Source organism: Chanodichthys erythropterus, chromosome 12, assembly GCF_024489055.1.
Source record: "Chanodichthys erythropterus isolate Z2021 chromosome 12, ASM2448905v1, whole genome shotgun sequence".
NCBI lineage: Eukaryota > Metazoa > Chordata > Actinopteri > Cypriniformes > Xenocyprididae > Chanodichthys > Chanodichthys erythropterus.
This window is the reverse complement of record NC_090232.1, coordinates 47493260-47513245: the sequence shown is the minus strand read 5'-3', so window position 1 is coordinate 47513245 and position 19986 is coordinate 47493260. Positions and strand designations below refer to the sequence as shown.

General features: G+C 35.9%; 1 protein-coding gene across 1 annotated transcript in view; it reads right to left on the bottom strand.

Moving 5' to 3' along the window:
* The window catches only part of LOC137032410 (complement C3-like), an 86340-nt gene extending 79337 nt beyond the window's left edge, over positions 1–7003 (bottom strand). Inside the window, exons 1-4 of the mRNA XM_067404166.1 lie at positions 6933–7003; positions 5691–5889; positions 2512–2680; positions 946–1019 (exon numbers count right to left, since the gene is read on the bottom strand). Coding sequence (XP_067260267.1) covers positions 946–1019; positions 2512–2680; positions 5691–5889; positions 6933–7003 — 513 coding nt within the window. The remainder of the gene's footprint in view (positions 1–945; positions 1020–2511; positions 2681–5690; positions 5890–6932) is intronic.
* Between the last annotated feature and the right edge of the window lie 12983 nt (positions 7004–19986).

The following is a 19986-nucleotide window of genomic DNA, read 5'->3' as shown; positions in this document are numbered from 1 at the left end:
AAAGTAATTTTGTCCTATTGAAAGAGCGATCTGACATAACAGCTCACTATCAGCAGTTATTTTATCTATGGTTCGTAACATTTCTTACAGATTTCTGCTCTTGTAAGTCAGATAAATATGAATTAATACAGTTCCAGTATGTGATGAGAGAGATTGTGTGTGTGAATTAGTCAGGAAAGCGCTGGCAACTAGTTTCTGCTCCTCAGTGTGCCCAAACTTCACGTTTTGTGCAGCTACTGTTTGTATGAGTGTGTTGACTCGGCATTCACCGGCATGTTGACTGGACAGGATGGAGTCACATGGCTACACACGTGGTAGTATGTTTTTAAGGGGAAAGTATTAACAAAATTAAAAAAAACGAAATTACTGACATGGGAAAATTACTGAATTTCGGTTTCAATTACTTTTCTATTAATCGTCCAGCCCTAGCTGTCGCCATTATAGTTTGATAATCTGGCAGCATGTCATAAGTGTTTATTGATTGAGATTATGATTTTAAATAGTACATGTGTGTGTGTGTGTGTGTGTGTGTTTGTGTGTGTGTGCTTGTGTCTCACATTGTTTCTTTTCCCTTCATGCACAAAAACCATTATGCCTATAGAGAGTCCCCGTAAACCACATATGGTTGATGTATTTCTTTCAGTGTTTATTATATTAAAGAGACCAGTTTTGTATTAAACGTTCCATTGTTTTCTGATACCTGACTCGGTCACGACCTATCTGTGTGTTTTGTGTATTTAATGTACCTGTGGGTCCCTGGCCTAAAATCCAGGGTAGCATAGTCTATATCTAGTGCCATAATTTGCATTGTCTTAAGTTTTCATAACCCAGTGCCACATAAATAAAGGTGACGTGACTTGACTTGAAAATAATGATCATTACAGCTGAAATGTCACAAACGAGAGAATGTGTGGAATAAGAATGTGAACATATAAAAAGGTATACCTTGATTTCCACCGTGACTTCAGTCTGACTGAGTGGTTTCATGTTAGGTGTCAGAGAGAAGATCCGGTATTGAACTGCAAAAGAAATCAAAGCAAAAGCTGAAATGTGCATTCTGATCATTTGGTTTTCTGCAGATTCAAACCATGATACATGTAGCAGTCAGTTAAATAATAAACAGAATGATGTCATGCTGATGTAACATGTTTAAAGTTCACATTGTGCATTGATCAGAGGTGGAGATTCCAGGGGTCAGAAAGTAAAAGTCCTGCCATATTTTTATTCCACCCACTGAAGCATTAATGAGATAATTAAGTGATTAATTGAGTGATGATTGAGCATTATTGAAGACACCTGATGATAACAAGCAGAATCACCAAAGGAGAAAATCACAATTTTTAAGTTACCATCATCGAGGTCAGGGTTTGTTTTAGTTGAGCTCTTGATCCTTGACTTTTTAATATTAGATTTTGTTTGGGCAGTTTTAACTGCATTAAAACCAAACAGACAAGCAAAGTTAAAAGATAATCAGGTGTTGTTAATTATGTTTTTTACATAATCATTATTTGATCTGAATCACTGAACTCATTTAGAGCCCAATCTCTGAGTTAGATTTACATTATTGATTACAGCTGAACTGTGATTCTACAGAAGATCAGCTTTTACAATACACTTTTTTTAAGAGTTCTGATTTAAAAAAAAAAAAAGGGAGAGCTCATTTAAACACACAGACATCAAGAATCATCCTGTGAATCTCAACAGTGGTGGCCATCATAAAGCATGTTGCAGTGCATTCTGGGAGCCACCAATCAAAATTCATCCATGGCTCCCATCATGCATTGCTGCATGAATAAATTATGAGCTTAATTGTCTTAGTAATTTCATTTATTCTCACTATTAAAATTTTGCTGTTTTTCTGTGACTTTTTAGTAGCTTGTTTTCTAATGTTCAGAGTTGATCTGTTGATCAGAATATGTTGCTTGTCACCGTTGTTGAGATTCACAGGCTGATACTTGATGTCTGTGTGTGCCTAAAAGAATTTTTTTTTTTTTTTGTGATAAGGACACCTTTTTTAAAAAAAAAAAAATCTGTATCATATAAGCTGATCTTCTGCAGTTTCACAGTGCTGCTGTAATCAATAATGTAAAACTAACTCAGAGATTGGGCTCTAAATGAGGTCAGTGATTCAGATCAAATAATGTTTATGTAAAAACATAACCAACACCTGATCATCTTTTAATTTTGCTTGTCTGGTTGGTTTTAAAGCAGTTAAAACTGCCCAAACAAAACCTAATATTAAAAAGTCAAGGATCAAGAGCTCAACTAAAACAAACCCTGACCTCGATGATGGTAACTTAAAAATTGTGATTTTCTCCTTTGGTGATTCTGCTTGTTATCATCAGGTGTCTTCAATAATGCTCAATCATCTCTCAATTTATCACTTAATTATCTCATTAATGCTTCAGTGGGTGGAATAAAAATATGGCAGGACTTTTACTTTCTGACCCCTGGAATCTCCACCTCTGGCATTGATTTACTCTATATTTTCATGTTTTCACTTAATCTTACCTGTGCTAGCAGGCGTGTAGATGGGCTTGTCTGTCTGTACAAATATATATCCAGACTGGAATGAGACCATGACCACTTTCTCCAGAGTTCTGGATGGAAATCGAGCTTGTAGAAACACATACTGCTTCTCCAGAGGATCATCAGAGAAGAAGTTCTGATCATCAGGAATCTGAATAACAGAAAACAAATTCACCTTTTGCAAATTTTCTATATAATATAATAAAATATAAAATAGTAAAATTAAATAATAAAAAGCATTTTCAATTTACAAACTAAAATGGACAATAGTATACACTGTTAGACCTTGCTGTAGAAAAATGGCCAAATTCTGACAGTAACAAACCATTTTCCATTAAAACAGTAATATACTGTAGAAAACAATGCATTCTGGGTAATATTTGTCATTTTCGAGAAAATAGCCTACAGGAATATACTGTGAGTTAACATCGCTCAAAGTCGACACTCAGAGGCTGTGTTCTAAATCACACCCTATACCCTCATTCACTATTCCCTACATTAGTTCACTAATATAGTCCACTTGACAGAGTGAATGAAAAGAAGAGAGTGAATTCAGACACTGATGAACACCTGATAAGCAGAATCACTGAAGAACAGAGAAACAAGACCAGAAAAAGAGAAGAGATGAGCAGAAACACAAGAACTACAACTGACTTCAGCCACACTGAGTGTCAAACCAGTTTACAAACCAGTTTGACATTATTTCTTTCATACATGTACAGAAGTTCTTGTTGAGAATTAACAGATATGGATGTTGATGTTTTATTGAAAATAAAAAAAAATATATTGAAGTTTGCAGTCACCATCGTAGTGACCAGTGTCTGCTTTAGTTGAGCTCTTGACTCTTTAACATTAACTTTCTCTGGCTGCTGTAACTGAGTGTTTATAAAACATGTTTGAAATGACAAGAAAAAGCCAAACATAAAGTTGATCAGGTTTTTTGGTTGTGTTGATGATGCTGTAATCATCTTGGACTTGTTTAATTCACGGATCTTTTTTCAGTATTCAGTCTTTTAATGGGTATTTTATCGTTATTGATATCTGTGATTCAACAGAATAAGAACCAGCATGTTTTTTTGTGCATGGTGTTTGCTGGAGTTTCACAGTGATGATAATGTAAAATATTAATCTATTAATAACATAACAACAGATAAAACATGGTATGAATTAAGTGAATCAAGAGCCTATGTGATGGTTAGGTCTTCACCAATGAGTTTCTCCACATTTGTTTCTGCCATAACAAATGTGACTTGCAAAAACAGTTTAAGCAGCCAGAGAAATAACAAAAACTGGTGTATATAAAAGCCATGGGCAAAGAGCTCAACTAAAGCAAACACTGATCCCCTCAATGGTGAGACCAAACATTTTCAACAAAACATCAACATCTAAACTTTTGTTAATTCTCAATAAAATCTTCTGTAGAAATAAAGTAAACCCTGTAAAGCCCACTGTTGCAGAATTACAACATCACATTCAGCAATTAAAAAAAAAAATGCTTGCAAATGTTTGTTTTTTTTCCTCTCAAGACCACATTTACATGGTTAATGGGTTTTGTTGTTTGTCCTCACAATGCTATTGGATAGAATAAGTGTTTATAGGTCCAGTGATCTGGCCATGAAGTTACTCTGCCTGCAAACTTTGCATCAAGCTAATCTCCTTTTTTTACATGACTGGATTTGTCAAGATTCAAGTAAGGAAAATTCCTTACATATTTTTTTTTTTTTAATTGTTTATTACAATGCAACAAAAATTCAACTACTCAGTCATGTATTTGGCTACAGTTAAGCTTTAATCAGAATAAAACTGTATATTGAAAGCTAACAAACAGCAGTGACAGCATATCTAAACACTTTGACACAAATACTAAATGAAATACCATTCTTGCTCATCTAAGTCTGATTCGGGGTCAATTTGATACAGCAATATAATCAAATTGAGCATACAATATAACCGAAGCCCACATAACTGGTAACAAATGGTAAGGGGCGTGGCGTTTCCATGTGCTTCAGCGAATCACGATGGCTCTGGATACACTGGGCCAGCTAACCAATCTGAGCACGTTACATATTTCAGAGGGAGTGGCTTCATAGAAGCAGGAAGTCAAACAAGCTGTTCATATGATGGTGCAAACAGAGTAGAATAAAGCTAAAATATATGAAAAATACAGCGTTTTCAAAGAAAAAAGAAACATTTAGACATGTTAAACTGCGCCCAAAAAAACACAATCAAGCAAACTATAAAAAGAACATTGAACCAACCCTTTAATTATCTCACTGCAACAACATCAATGTTACTTTTACTCTGTAGCAGAGGTGTAAAGTCCAGGGGTCAGAAAGTAAAAGTCCTGCCATATTTTTTTATTCCACCCACTGAAGCAGTGTTAAAGTTAATGAGATAATTAAGTGATTAATTAAGCGATGATTGAGCATTATTGAAGACACCTGATGATAACAAGCAGAATCACCAAAGGAGAAAATCACATTTTTTAAGCCACCATCGTGGAGATGAGTGTTTGCTTTAGTTGAGCTATTGATCCTTGACTTTTTAATGCTAGGGTGACAAGTAAAGATTAAAGATGATCAGATGGTGTTGCTTATAGTTTTACATAATCATTATTAGGGTTAAAGGTGTAAGATAAAAAGACACACCCACAAAATGTATTTTAACAGTTACAAACTGTAAGTTACTGTAAAATTGAGTTTTGTGGGTTACCATTGTGCTGAAGAGTAGAGCCTGTGCTTAAGTTCAGGAGAAGATAGAAAAGCATTGGTGATATGCTGCATGTTGTTTTATTTAACAGAAGGTGAATGTGTTGTTGCTGATGCAATGAAAATATTTTTATTTTAAATGTTTTTTTTGAACTCTAAAGAAATAAGTCCATAGTAATAATATGCATATGTTATTAGCATATAATTAAAGTTAGTAAATTTAAATGGCAGTCTGAGGCAGTTTGTTTCTGCAAATAAAATGAGGTAAACACAAGTTTTATTTAGTGAATGGTATCTTTACAGCAACATACTGTAGATTACAGTAAATAACTGTACAATCAATAGTAAATTACTAGCAACAGTGTTGCCAGTATTATACTGTAAAAAAGCCCAGCAAGGTCTAACAGTGTATAATAAATTACACATACTGCAAATTACATAAGGAGACCTCACCTTTATATCTGTAAGGATCTGGTAATTGTTAGTTGCATTAAGTGTCACTGCCTTGGACAGCATCTCCACATTTTTCTTCGGGAAGTTCATTACAGAGATCCTCACGTTCAGGATTTCACGTTCAGTGTAATTGTGAGCTTCCACAAACACGTTCTCTGAGGAACCCACTCTCAGCAAATTAGGAGCTGACAGAACAAACCTGAGGAGATCAAATCAGAGTGATTGAAGTCTCAAAAACAGGGCCCATATTCACAAAACATCTTAAGGTTAAAAGTAGCTCCTAACTTGCCGATTTAGGAGAAACTCTTAAAAATAATGGGTGTGTTGTCCTAAATTTAGGAGTCCTAAATTTTTGCTGTAAGATTATTTCACAAAGTATTTTAGAGCTAAAACTAGCTCCTAAATCTGTGAGACGTGAGTAAAGAGGACTCCTAAATCACTAAGACCAAATCACAAACAATCCTAATCCACCCAAAGACACTGAACACCATTGAGACAATAGCGACAGAGCCTTAGGTGCTGAACCTTTTCTTCATAAATGCAATACATTTTGATTTATAGATTTGAATCTATGATGAGACGGCAAAAAAACCTTTAACAAATAAATAAATATTGTCGGATTACCTGTGCCAGTGGTTTTCATGAGTTATGAGAGTAAAATGAATAGAGTAAAATATATATACACAGAAGGTCGGCAATCGTTTGTGTATAAATTCCTCCTCTCAAGCTGATTAGAAAGACTGTTCGAATGTGTTTCTCCTAAACTTTGTTTATAAAACATAATTTGTCACTTGAATTCTGCATACATCCAAGAGGCGATCCACAATTAACTGTATATACTAGTTTAATTAGCCTACATTTTAAAACCTTTATGGCAATATTTTAATTTGACTATGGCAACATTTTATTAAAAAATATTTATTTGAATAGGGCAACATTTGTATTTTAAAACCTTTATTTGAATATGGCAACATGTCACCTCATTCTAGAATTTCCAATCACTGTGTGTTTACTCCATAGCAACAAGGTCAACCCCGCCCTTACTCTTAGCTTAAGACTTCAGTCTATTCCTTAGTAAAAGTTTGTCTCAGCAGCTTTGTGAATAGGTTTTTAGAGAAAACTCTTAGCCAAGAACTTTTACTGCTATTTAGGAGAACTTTTAGTGTTAAGATAAAATGTTTTGTGAATACAGCGCCTGATCTATTAAAAACTCTATGAGCAAACGGTGTGTTTAATACTCACAGCGGTTGACACAGTGTGAGGAGGGGTGAGGAGAGAAGAACAACAGTCAGCCACAGCAGCTTCACGTCCATCCTGTCTGTCTGTGTGTCTCTTCCTGTGAGCGTCTGTGAACCTGTAGCAGCTCAGGGGCCGTATTCACAAAACATTTTATCTTACCACTAAGAGTTCTCCTAAATAGCAGTAAAAGTTCTTGGCTAAGAGTTTTCTCTTAAAACCTATTCACAAAGCTGCTGAGACCAACTTTTACTAAGGAATAGACTGAAGTCTTAAGCTAAGAGTAAGGGCGGGGTTGACCTCGTTGCTATGGAGTATACACACAGTGATTGGCTGATGGGGAGAAGTCAGTGATTTAATCATAGAAATATTGTAGAATGAAGTGTCATATTCCCATATTAAAATAAAGGTTTTAAAATACAAATGTTGCACTATTCAAATAAATATGTTTTAATAAAAATGTATATATTCCAAAATATACATATATTACTCTATTCAATCATTTGTAAGTGTGAACTCATGAAAACCATTGCCCCGGGTAATCAGACAATATTTATTTATTTGTTAAAGATTTATTTTTGGCGTCTCATCATAGATTCAAATCTATAAATCAAAATGTATTGCATTTATAAAGAAAAGGTTGAGCACCCAAGGCTCTATCGCTATTGCCTCAATGGTGTTCAGTGTCTTTGGGTGGATTAGGATTGTTTGTGATTTGGTCTTAGTGACTTAGGAGTCCTCTTGACTACTCCTAACATTTCACAGATTTAGGAGCTAGTTTTAGTGCTAAAATGCTTTGTGAAATTCTCTTAGAGCAAAAATTTAGGACTCCTAAAATTAGGACTGACACGCCCATTATTTTTAAGAGTTTCTCCTAAATCTGTAAGTTAGGAGCTACTTTTAGCCTTAAGATGTTTTGTGAATACGGCCCCAGATTTATACCTGCTCTGTGACCCTCAGAGTCCAAACTGCTATTTTCTCTTTCTCTGTATGTTTGCACTTTTTTTGTTTGCATTTCTTTTACTGGAAATCACACAAGTAATCACACACCCATGTAGTTTACCCATGTAGAATTTATCAGTATTGCAAGTAATAGCTTTGTTTAAAATAACTGTTTTGCATTTTTTTTTTTTTTTTTTTTTTTTATGGATACATTGATTTATCCCTGAATTAATCTAACATAAACATTCAGAATCAAAGACCAATAGTTCAGATTTGTCCACTATGTTTATTGACTCCACCTGTAAGCTTGTCATTCTTACTCCAGCAAATGGTTTCCATTTCATGATCAGCAGGCTTGAAACCACATTTAGAAGTCTATCATGATTGTGAAAACTATAAAGAACACTTTTGCTGTTGTCATTCAAATTGAGTGCAGATTTCCTGTAAATGACCAGCAAAAAAAAAAAAAAAAATAAAAAAAAACAGTTAGTGCAACCTTTGGTAAATTGGCAGCTGCTCTGTTTATCTTTCAGGAGTCATGAAACATGTTACTTGTTATATATACACAAGTGCATCTCAATAAATTAGAATGTTGTGGAAAAGTTCATTTATTTCAGTAATTCAACTCAAATTGTGGAACTTGTGTATTAAATAAATTCAGTGCACACACAGACTGAAGTACTTTAAGTCTTTGGTTCTTTTAATTGTGATGATTTTGGCTCACATTTAACCAAATCCCACCAATTCACTATCTCAATAAATTATCGACTATTCTCTCTACTTGTCTACTATTTAGTAGGGGAAAAGCAGTAGGCAAGTGAATAAGTATGTCCGTCAAAAAAGAGTAGGCGAAAATTATATGAGGGGCGATTTCAACAAAATTTGATGAATGCTAAGCAAACTGAGAGGAGAACTAAAGTGTATACACATGCCAGCCGTCTGGCCAAAATCCCACTGTATTCAGACGTCAGATATGAGACGTTAGACGTAATGTGTTGGAGCTGCGCTCAAAGTGCGCGGCGGTGATGGTGGCGATGTAGTTGAGAAAGTATATTTTTTACTTTGCGTCTGGATAACGTACGTGAGGATAAACGCCTGGATAACGTATGTGTGGACTAACGTCTGGATAATCAGAGGTGTAAAGTCCAGGGGTCAGAAAGTAAAAGTCCTGCCATATTTTTTATTCCACCCACTGAAGCAGTGTTAAAGCTAATGAGATAATTAAGTGATTCATTGAGTGATGATTGACCATTATTGAAGACACCTGATGATAACAAGCAGAATCACCAAAGGAGAAAATCACAATTTTAAGCCACCATCATTGAGATCAGTGTTTGCTTTAGTTGGGCTCTTGACCCTTGCCTTTTTAGTATTAGATTTTGTTTGGGCTGTTGTAACTAAATTATATCAGCTAAACAACCAAAGAGAAAAGATTATCATGTGGTGTTGGTTATGTTTTCACATAATCATTATTTGACCTGAATCACTGAACTCTGAGTTAAATTTACATTATTGATTACAGCAGCACTGTGATTCTACAGCAGAAGATCAGCTTTTATAATATAATGGATTTCTCAAAACTTCAGAACAATAAAATAAAAATTATTCAGAACAACTTTTGTGAAACCCTTCGAATCATGCTGAAAACGATGATCTTCTTCTGTAGAATCACAGTGCTGTTGTAATCAATAACCTAGTTACAATAACCCAAACAAAATCTAATATTAAAGAGTCAAGGGTCAAGAGCTCAACTAAAGCAAACACTCATCTCCATGATGGTGGCTTAAAAATTGTGATTTTCTCCTTTGGTGATTCTGCTTGTTATCATCAGGTGTCTTCAATAATGGTCAATCATCACTCAATGAATCTCTTAATTATCTCATTAACTTTAACACTGCTTCAGTGGGTGGAATAAAAAATATGGAAGGACTTTTACTTTCTGAGTCCTGGACTTTACACCTCTGTGGATAATGTATGTGTGTATAACATTGATAATGATATTTTTTAGCTTTATTCCTATTTTGCCAAAAGGAAGCTTTATTTAAAGTGTAAATGTTCAAAAGTTGGAGGAAGCATTACAAATCTGTCTCCCTGATTGAAGCTTGGCCATTCATCCGGCCACCTCTGTTGTGCAAGCACCACATTAACAGCTGACTTTGTTCCGTTCAAAGGACATACCGGCCATTCCAGCTAAACTAAGGCCTTCACCTCTTAATATAGAAAATAATAATAAAAATATAGCTGCAAGCAGCAATTATGGGGCCAAGCACAAAAACGGCACAATAGCACAATGAGCATCAGACCAGCTGCAACAGGGAGCAATTAGAGACCTATTAAGACCATTTTAGAGAAAAAAGCTGAAAAAAGGTTTGTAAAGTAAAACAATATGGCGGACAGGAAGCTCAGCTGACTTTGGCAATTTTGATATCTGTGTTCTCGGAATGACCCAAGGAATCGACTGAGACCAGTTTCATTACAATTAATTAAAATAGTCAAAAGTTATTAGCATTTATGTAAATTTTGTTATAACTTTTGACCACAAGGTGGCGCTGGTCCGAAACTTCTCAGGCTCCTTCAGGGCATTGTGCTGATGACCCATTCTGAGTTTCGTAAAGATACGCTAATGCATTCGTAAAATACAGCATTTTAGCACAAAATTCAAAATGGCCGACGGCCAATGTCCGATATGGGAAAATTGGTTATCAATCAACTCGGCATGATGCCCCGAATCCAACGAGACCATTTAAATGTATGATTTTTGGACAAAACTTTCAGAAGTTATAAGTAAAAATAGTCTTTTTTCATATCTCCGCACCAGTAGGTGGCGCTGCGCCGAAACACTGCATGATGCCTCAGGTCATGCTTGTGATGATAGTTTCCAAGTTTGGTCTGAATAAGATAATGCATTGCGGAGATACAGCCTTATGTCTATTTTCGCAAACACTATGTCCAATTTGTTTGCGTCTTTTACGAAAATGGATTGAGGAATCACCTTGAATTCCATAACTTTTTGTCTGCATGGTCTGAAGATGATCTGGTTCAATTTTCATGAAAATCTGAGCAATGGCCTAGGAGGAGTTCAAAAAAAGTAGGTTTTTCAGAAAATTCAAAATGGCGGAAAATTTTTCATGACAACAAATGACGTCTTAGGATGCATTTAAACCGGCTTGACCCAAGGAATCAGAGGAAAAAATATTTTTATTTCTATTTTTTTTTTTTTTGTTTGTTTTCTATTTAATTTCGGTTCAAAAGTTATTAGCATAAACATAAGTGCAAATTTGGAGAGCTGGTGGCGCTACAGGGATTGAGTTAGAGACTCCAAATGTGCTATGGACAAAGGTCAGAGTGTCCTCTAACTCAGTGGATCTCAAACCTGTCCTGGGGACCCCCCACCACTGCACATTTTGCATCTAACACACCCAATTCAACTCTTGCAGTCTCTACTAATTAGCTGATGACTTGAATCATGTGTGTTAGATGAGGGTGACATGCAAAATGTGCAGTGGTGGGGGGACCCCAGGACAGGTTTGAGAACCACTGCTCTAACTGTGTGCCAAATTTCACAACTTTCCCGCAAGCGGTTCTATGGGCTGCCATAGACTTCAAGAGTGGAAGAAGAAGGATAATAATAAAAAGAAATCTAACAATTACAATATGTGCCTAAGCACCTTTGTTCTTATGTGCTTGCATACGATTTGTCTAATACAATAAATTGAATTATTATATTTAAGCTTTAGTTATATTTTAGGTGATGTTGCTGGGTAAATGAGTTAAGAACAGTGCTCAGTCATAAAAAAAAAAAAAAAAAAAAATGTTGCGTGTGCGTGTGAGGCGCCGGCGTGATCACTTACATTTTCTTATAAAGCAGGGGAAAAATTAAAATACTCAGACATTTATGGTCACATTTATGTAACACATTTCGAATCTGTGAAGGGTTAAATAGGCCTATTATTTTTGTACACTCAGAATAAAAAGAAAAAAATGCCTGTAAAATAAAGAAAACAAAAAGAATTTCCTCTCTGGACTTGTCAAAAATGAACCGAAACTCAGCATATATAGCTTAGTCTATTACTTGTCGCATTTTGTTCTTTTCATTTTGTTAATATGTTTATTATTTAGATAAAATAAATTTCGTGCAGAGGTTATTTATTCCTTTTATAGGATTTAACCCTGTTTTTCTCCATTCAGAAGCGCTGCAGGTGCCTGAAGATGATGATGATGAATCCTCATGTTCTGTTGTTTAGTCTGCTATTTGTGCATTGGCTAAAACTAATTAAACCCCTGGGATTTTATTAATGGGTCACAGACACGTATCCATTGTTATTTCATTTAATTCTAATTTTATTTGACCTTGTTGGTTAATGAAAAAATAATGATCTCGTTGGTTGAAAGTCAGGGGGGAACTAAATGACATTGACAAAATGGCAACATTTCTAGTTTTCGTTTAGTTTTTTAACTAATACATATATATTTTTTCTTATATTCAGGTTTATTTCTATCAGCATAAATGTTTTAATAGTTAACTATAATAATAACTATAATAACCGTGCCTGGGAAAAACATCCACAGAACTGCAGTACAGTCAATGTTCCAGCTGTTTAAGCCATGAATATTTACAAATATTCACGAACTATTTATTGCCATCTGGGACACAATCTCAGGCCGGGAGTCTCAGACTCATCAAAGCCAAATACAGTTATTGATGCTCAGGAAGCTAACACCAATTTCTTAATGATCAGCATTTTATCTGAAAGAGGTTCACCTGAAAATGTGGTCCAATAGAGGGAGCCACAGGATAAGGATAATTATCCATAGAACATGTTTTCACAAGATGTACTATAAGTCTAAGGTGTCCCCTGAATGTGTTTGTTAACTTCAGCTCAAAATACCCCATAGATTTTTTTTTTAATTATTTTTTTTAACTGTCTATTTTGGGGCATCATTATAAATGCGGCGATTCAGGCTGCTGGCCCTTAAAATCCTCGTGCTCCCTGCCCCCCGAGCTTGCGACTGCCTTAAACAGCATAAACAAAGTTCACACAGCTAATATAACCCTCAAAATAGATCTTTACAAAATGTTCATCATGCATACTGCATACACTGTCAGAAATAGGGGTACAGTAGAAGTCCATTTCTGTCCCCCAAGGTACAATCTACACTAATGTACCCCACAGGGCTTATTATTGGACATCAAGGTACATACATGAGGTACATACATTTTTGAGGGTCAAAAAGGTACAAATATGTTCCCAAGCATTAAATGGTACATACATGTACCGTTTCTTTTAAAGGTTAAGATACAATATCAAGAGACAGCCTCTGCTAAGCCTTTTTTTTTTTTTTTTTTTTTTTTTTTTTTTTTGAAAGTTGTTGTTGTTGTAAACAACAACTTTTACAAAAAAAAAAAAAGGCTTAGCAGAGGCTGTCCATCTTGCCAGGTGTTAAAAAGTAACACTGAAGCAGTGTTAAAGTTAATGAGATAATTGATTGATGATTGAGTGATTATTGACAATTAATGGAGACACCTGATGATAATAAGTAGAATCACTGAAGGAAAGAGAGAAAAAAGGTGTTAATTAATGTTTTATGGAATGTTTCATTTCAAGTCATGATGAAAGAGGTCAGCGTTTGCTTTAGTTGGGCTCTTGACTCTTTACCTTTTATTGTTAATTATTCTCTGACTGCTCCAACTTCGTGTTTGTAAAGCACATTTGTTATGGTCAGAGAAAATATGATCTGGTCACAATATAATTTAATGATGATATAATCATCATGTGATGGTCTGATGTTGTTTAGAGTCTAAATATCTGACTGTGTGCTTGATGTGTAGCTTTAGTATTAATGATTACAGTGCTGTGATTTTACAGCTTGAGATCCAAACAGCAGCATGATATTTTTTTTTTTTTAAAGAGCATTACATACCTAAGCTTCACTGTTTAAACACACACAGACATCAAGAATCAGCATCTGATTCTCAAGAACGGTGACGATAAATAAATACAAAATACTGACAAACAGATCAACTCTGAACATCACAAAACAAGCTACTGTCACAACAAAACAACAGAAAAATAAAAGCAAACATGAACAATCTACGAAAATTACAGGACAATTCAGCTGCATAATTTATTCATGCAGCAATGCATGATGGGAGCCATGGATGAGTTTTGATTGGTGGCTCCCATCATGCACTGCAACATGAAGCACTTTGATTGTCACCATTGTTGAGGGTCATATGCTGATTCTTGATGTCTGTGTGTTTAACCTCTTAACTGTCACGATCCTGTTCACATGGTTTAGCCCAGATGAAATCCCAATTCTACCCCTTACCCCTTTCCCCTTCCCCTTTGTTTCGCGCGTTCACGTGAAGGGGTAGGGGTGTCCCAATTCTCATTTGGTTGGAGGGGAAGGGCCAGGTAGCCCTTCAAACGAAGATTTTTCGGGACCATACTTCAGACGAAGGGGTATGATGAATTTCCAACATGGCCGACCAAGCGAGCAGAGAGACCCATAAATGTAAGTATTTTTTTACGGTAAACAGTATTTTAGTAATAAATAACCACTTGTTTTATGTTGCCTTTAATCTTGTGTTCATGTATACGGTTATGTTCTCCGAAAAAAAGATTTGTAAAAATCGCTATGAAAACAGTTCGCTAATGTTTTTTACTTTATGATAGTTCCACAGCATATTTTTTTTATATTTTATTGAAACCCGCGTTGATTTGACAACATAAATTCAAATCCGGTGGCAGCTAGCTTGTCTTTTTGCCGCATGCCTGATTAATGTATTGTTTTGTTGTGGTTACGTCCATAAATACGTGTACCTTACATGATATAAATAAAAAGTGCAATCAGTTTGCGTGCTTATTCATCAGTATTGTATGTTCTGTATCAACCAGGGACTCCTGAGGAAACACGCAGGTTCGTCTCCTTTGTGTTATGTGAAGAACTGAAGACAAATGCAAAAAATAGCTGTCGCCCAAGCAACAGAGATCACTACAGCTATCGAGGGCATCTTAAAAGGCCAATTCACACCGCACCAACAAACATTTTTTTTAGGGCGACCCTTTTTATTAACGAGACCCATAAGCATATACAACCATGTAGCTAAACAAGCCAAAACGAATTATTAAAAACGAAACTGAAGGTAAACCTGCGTTGCTCTCATAGTGGTTAACGTTACCTCGCTCTTTTGGTGAAGTGGAGCAGCTGCTCTTGCTGAATGGCACGGATTGCACTATGGACTATTGTACCTTTTGTATATATATATATATATATATATATATATATATATATATTTTTTTTTTTTTTTTTTTTTTTTTACAGTATTTTATTTTTTATAATGAACAAGCTGGGATGTCAGGTTTCCACTGCTTTGTTGTGTTGTGCGTGAGGCGCAGGCGCGATCAAACAGCTGTCTTTGCAGGGGACTTGCCTCATCGTCATGGCAACGGTTCGTGGACAGGTCAGATTACGTTCACACTGTTCACACCGCGCAGACATTCCACGACCTGACAAACGCCGATTAAACATGTTCAGTCGGGTGAAAACCGACTCCAACAAACTCCAACAGATGAGTGTTGTCGGTGCGGTGTGAATTGGCCTTTAGAAGTGTGTGATAAACATCGGCGACGACTTATGATGACGTGTAACGGTCTAGTAGTGGTGTCCCATTTCTTAGGGGAATATTTTCAGCCCTACCCCTTGACACTCTGTTTCAAGGGGCAAGGAGAAGGGATAGGCGTAGGGGTAAGGGGAAGGGGTATAAAATAGAATTGGGATTGGGCCTAAATGTCTCCAGATCTCAGCAGAGGATTAAACAACTCCATATACAGAAGCTCTTATTGAGAATTAAGAGAGAGAGTTTTTTTGTTGTTGATGTTTTATTGAAATTTGTTTGAGGGTTTGTATGTTACCATCATAGTGATCAGTGTTTTCTTTAGTTGGGTAGTTTGACTTGTCTTTGTAATGTTAGAGTTTCTCTGGCTGCTGTAACCGTATTTGTTAGAGCAAGAAAAACAAGAGAAAACACAATCAGATGATGTGGCTGTTTCATGATATGAATATAATCATTGTGTAGTGGCTTAATTCACTGAGCTTATGACTGAATTTAATATGAGCAATATCTTATAAACTTTGTTTTATTGTCATTTACTTTTAATCAGAAAAGCTGAATGAGTTTTAAAACACATTGAACAATAAACACTTTAAAATTCAGGCAGAACTTCCTCACACACAGACATCAAGAATCACTGTATGAATCTCAACAACGGTGACATGCTTCATGCTACAATGCTGCTTTTTTTTTTCATCATGCACCCAGAATGCATTGCAACATGAAGCATGTCACCGTTGTTGAGATTCATACGCTGATTCTTGATGTCTGTGTGTGAGGAAGTTCTGCTGGAGTTTTAAAGTGTTTAGTGTACAATGTGTTTTAAAACTCATTCAGCTTTTTCTGATTAGTGATGGGATTTATGGCTCTTTGAGGGGATCCGGATCTTCGCGATCCGTTCCTTTCAAAGAGCCGTTCAAAAGAACGGCTCTTTTGGCTCTTTTTAAATATTTAGTCAGTTTTAAGAAGCCAGCTTGGGGGCATCTCAGTTTATCCTGGAAATAATCACTGGGAGGAATGATGAGGTGAGATTTGTAGTCCAATAATTAAAACTCGGATATCACACACCAATATCTGAGTTTGAATTATTATGAAATATTGATTATTACCTCATTTGTCATGTGTGGACTATATTCCATAGGGTTGCACAAATCCCTCTGCTTAGACAGTGACATCACTATTTTGGATTTACCTTTAGTACAAAGTGTGTGTGTGTGTGTGTGTGTGTGTGTGTGTGTGTGTGTGTGTGTGTGTGTGTGTGTGTGTGTGTGTGTGTGTGTGTGTGTAAAGCTACGTTGACTTATGTTATTCGAATACAATACCTACTCACAAATAAACATCAAAAACAAAGCCGGCTGCAATGAATTTCTGTGCAAAACAGCTTTTACTACAAACACTTCCACACAAGAACATTGTTATCACACAAGACGTGTGTGTCGTCTTCCTTTCGAAGTCCGAACGACCCGCTATTACTGACGTTGGCACTGAGACAGAGAGGCAATCGCACGTTTTTTTTTTTTTTTTAACTGGAGTAAGCATGTGACGGCAGCGTGCACACGTCATGGCTCCGCTCCTACCCAATGACAGAGGAACGCAGGGTTTTTTTCCACTGGAGTACTCACGTGAAGGATGCATGCACAACTAATAACTATCTGCTGAACACATGTTTGGACGCTGTCGGCTGATGGAATTCTCCAGACTTTGGAGAAGGTGATGCACAGCTGGATTTGATCCATAAACTAATATCATCACGCTATAAAGGGTTGGCCTGCGCTGGGTGCGCCCCTCCCCCTATAACTGTTCTGTCTCGCGGAGGAGCTCATTTGTGTGCATCTGTGTGAAACACGCATAGGAAAAAAGAACGACAGAAAGAATGGCTCCCTTCCAGCCGCGACTCGGCTCCCATCGTTCATGTTTATGAGCCGTTCAAAAGAATCGGTTCGTTCGCGAACGTCACAACTCTATTTCTGATTAAAACTGTTTTTTTCATTGTATTTCTGGAGGAGATCTAATACAAACTTAACATTTTATTCATATATTAGATCTGTGAATTAAGCCATTATATGACAATTATATTCTTATCATAAAGCAGATGACCCCATTTTGTTTTGTTATTATTGCCATAACATACAGTTACAATAGCCACAAAAAAACTAACACTAAAAAAGACAAGAGTAAAACTGACTAACTAAAGCAACGACTGACCTCGATCACGGTGACATCAAACCAAACTATTATTTTCAACAAATCATCAACATCTAAACCTCTGGTAATTATCAATAACAACTTTTGTAGATGTATGTCAGAAATAAAGTCAGTCTGGTTAGTAATAAGTGAAGCTGGTAATGCTGCTTGTGGAGTTGTTTAATCAGATCTTCAGAGATTTAATGTCTTTTATCTTCAGTTGATTTCATCTAAGGCTGTGGGTGAAGTCGTAGTTCTTATTGTTTCTCTTTTCTTCTGTGATTCTGCTCGTTATCACCTTATTATCTCATTAACTCCAACACAGATTTAGTGTTACATTTAATAGCCTGTAGTGTGCACACTGAGTAGTGTTCATTTCATCTGGGCTAAACCATGTGCTAAACAAGGGTGTGCTGGTTGGGAGGCGTCCGGCCAGCGGGATAAATAAAATAAAAAGACCCTTTAGATTATAAAAGCTCTGCTGGAGCTCTGCAGATTTACTATAAAAAAACAATATTACAACTATATCACCAGTTAATACTGGATGTCACCAGTGAATCTGGCCATTTCACAATGAGAAAACACAACCATTATGACTGTGCTTCCCAAAGCATTATAAATCTAAATTGCTCAACTTTGGCTCACAGCACTTTTGGGAAACACAGCTCAGATCATAGTTTCTCTGACCATAACAAATGTGCTCTACAAACACAAAGTTGGAACAGCCAGAGCTAAATTAATGTTAATAAATAGAGTCAAGAGCCCAACTAAAGGAAATGCTTTTCACCATCATGGTGACTTCAAACTAAACTTTCATTAAAACATCAACATCTAAACATCTGTTAATTCTCATTAAGAACTTTTGTTGATGTATGACAGAAATCAAATCATACTGGTTAATAATAAGTGTAATAATGTTTAATGGCTGGAAGTCAGTTGTAGTTGTTGTGTCTCTCTCTTTTTCTCTTGTTGTTTCTTCAGTGATTCTGCTTATTATCATCAGGTGTCTCCACTAATTGTCAATCATCACTCAATCATCAATCAATTATCTCATTAACTTTAACACTGCTTCACCCGGCAAGGTGGACTCATATGGAATGTTTAAAAATGTGTTTCAAATGAAATGTTGTAAAATGTAAAAATGAAAATGATTTAATAAATTCTGATTTTAATTCAGCGTGTGTGTGTGTGTAAAATATATATATATATATATATATATATATATATATATATATATATATATATATATATATATATATATATATATATATATATATATATATATCATTATATTCAATGATTGTACGCTGTCAAAACCAATTTTGTAAAAATTTTGTTAAAGGTACAAAATTGTCACCAAAGGTACTGAATTCCCACGTGTTCTCATTCACTCTGTCAAGTGGGCTATATTAGTGAACTAATGTAGGGAATAGGGAATGAGGGTATAGGGTGTGATTTAGAACACAGCCTCTGAGTGTCGACTTTGAGCGATGTTAATCCATGATATATTGCTGTAGGCTACTTTCTCAAAAATGTCAAATACTACTCAGAATATATTGTTTTCTATGGTGTATTACTGTTTTAAAGGGTCATGAAACCCTAAACCAAAATTTCAGAGATTTTAACAGAGGCATGTGTGTTGAACACCATTGAAGACAATGTTAGCATCTGTTAGATTTAATAGTAGGGGGGAAATGGTTAAATTTTAGTTTTTATACGCTATTTTCGTCTTCCGGGTTTAAAATCTTCATCCTGTCCACGTCACGGGCTGTGACGTGGCAGAGCACGATAGAACTTTGATGACTCATAGGTGTTTCATAATTATTAACGAGACTGAATTTTTTATCTAATGAGAAGACACTCTCTTAATTATTCATGACACCACGTGGATCTTTCCAATGACGAGGACGGTTAACGGCACTAAACAGCGAGAGAGACTGACTGACTGACGGTGCGTGTCCGTTGGCGCGGAGCGAGTAAGCGCGAGTGTTTTCGGTTCATTCCTATGGAAGTTGAGCCGCGCGTAAGTTAAATGTGACGCTCAACTTCCATAGGAATGAATCTAAAAATGCTCTGGTCGCTTGTTCTGCTCCAGTCGACACGCAGCCTGACTGACTGAGCGTGTTGCAGGTTCGGCGCGTGGATCTATGCTATGTACGCAAGGTTTTTTTTTAAGCTTTATTTTTATTTTTTTCAAATATATGCATGTATAGTGTGTATATAAACAACTATATATTTTATAATGACTGTAATTACACATGTACATTAATATGTTTTAAATAGAATCACGATTACTGAAGGATATATGTAGCAGGGCAT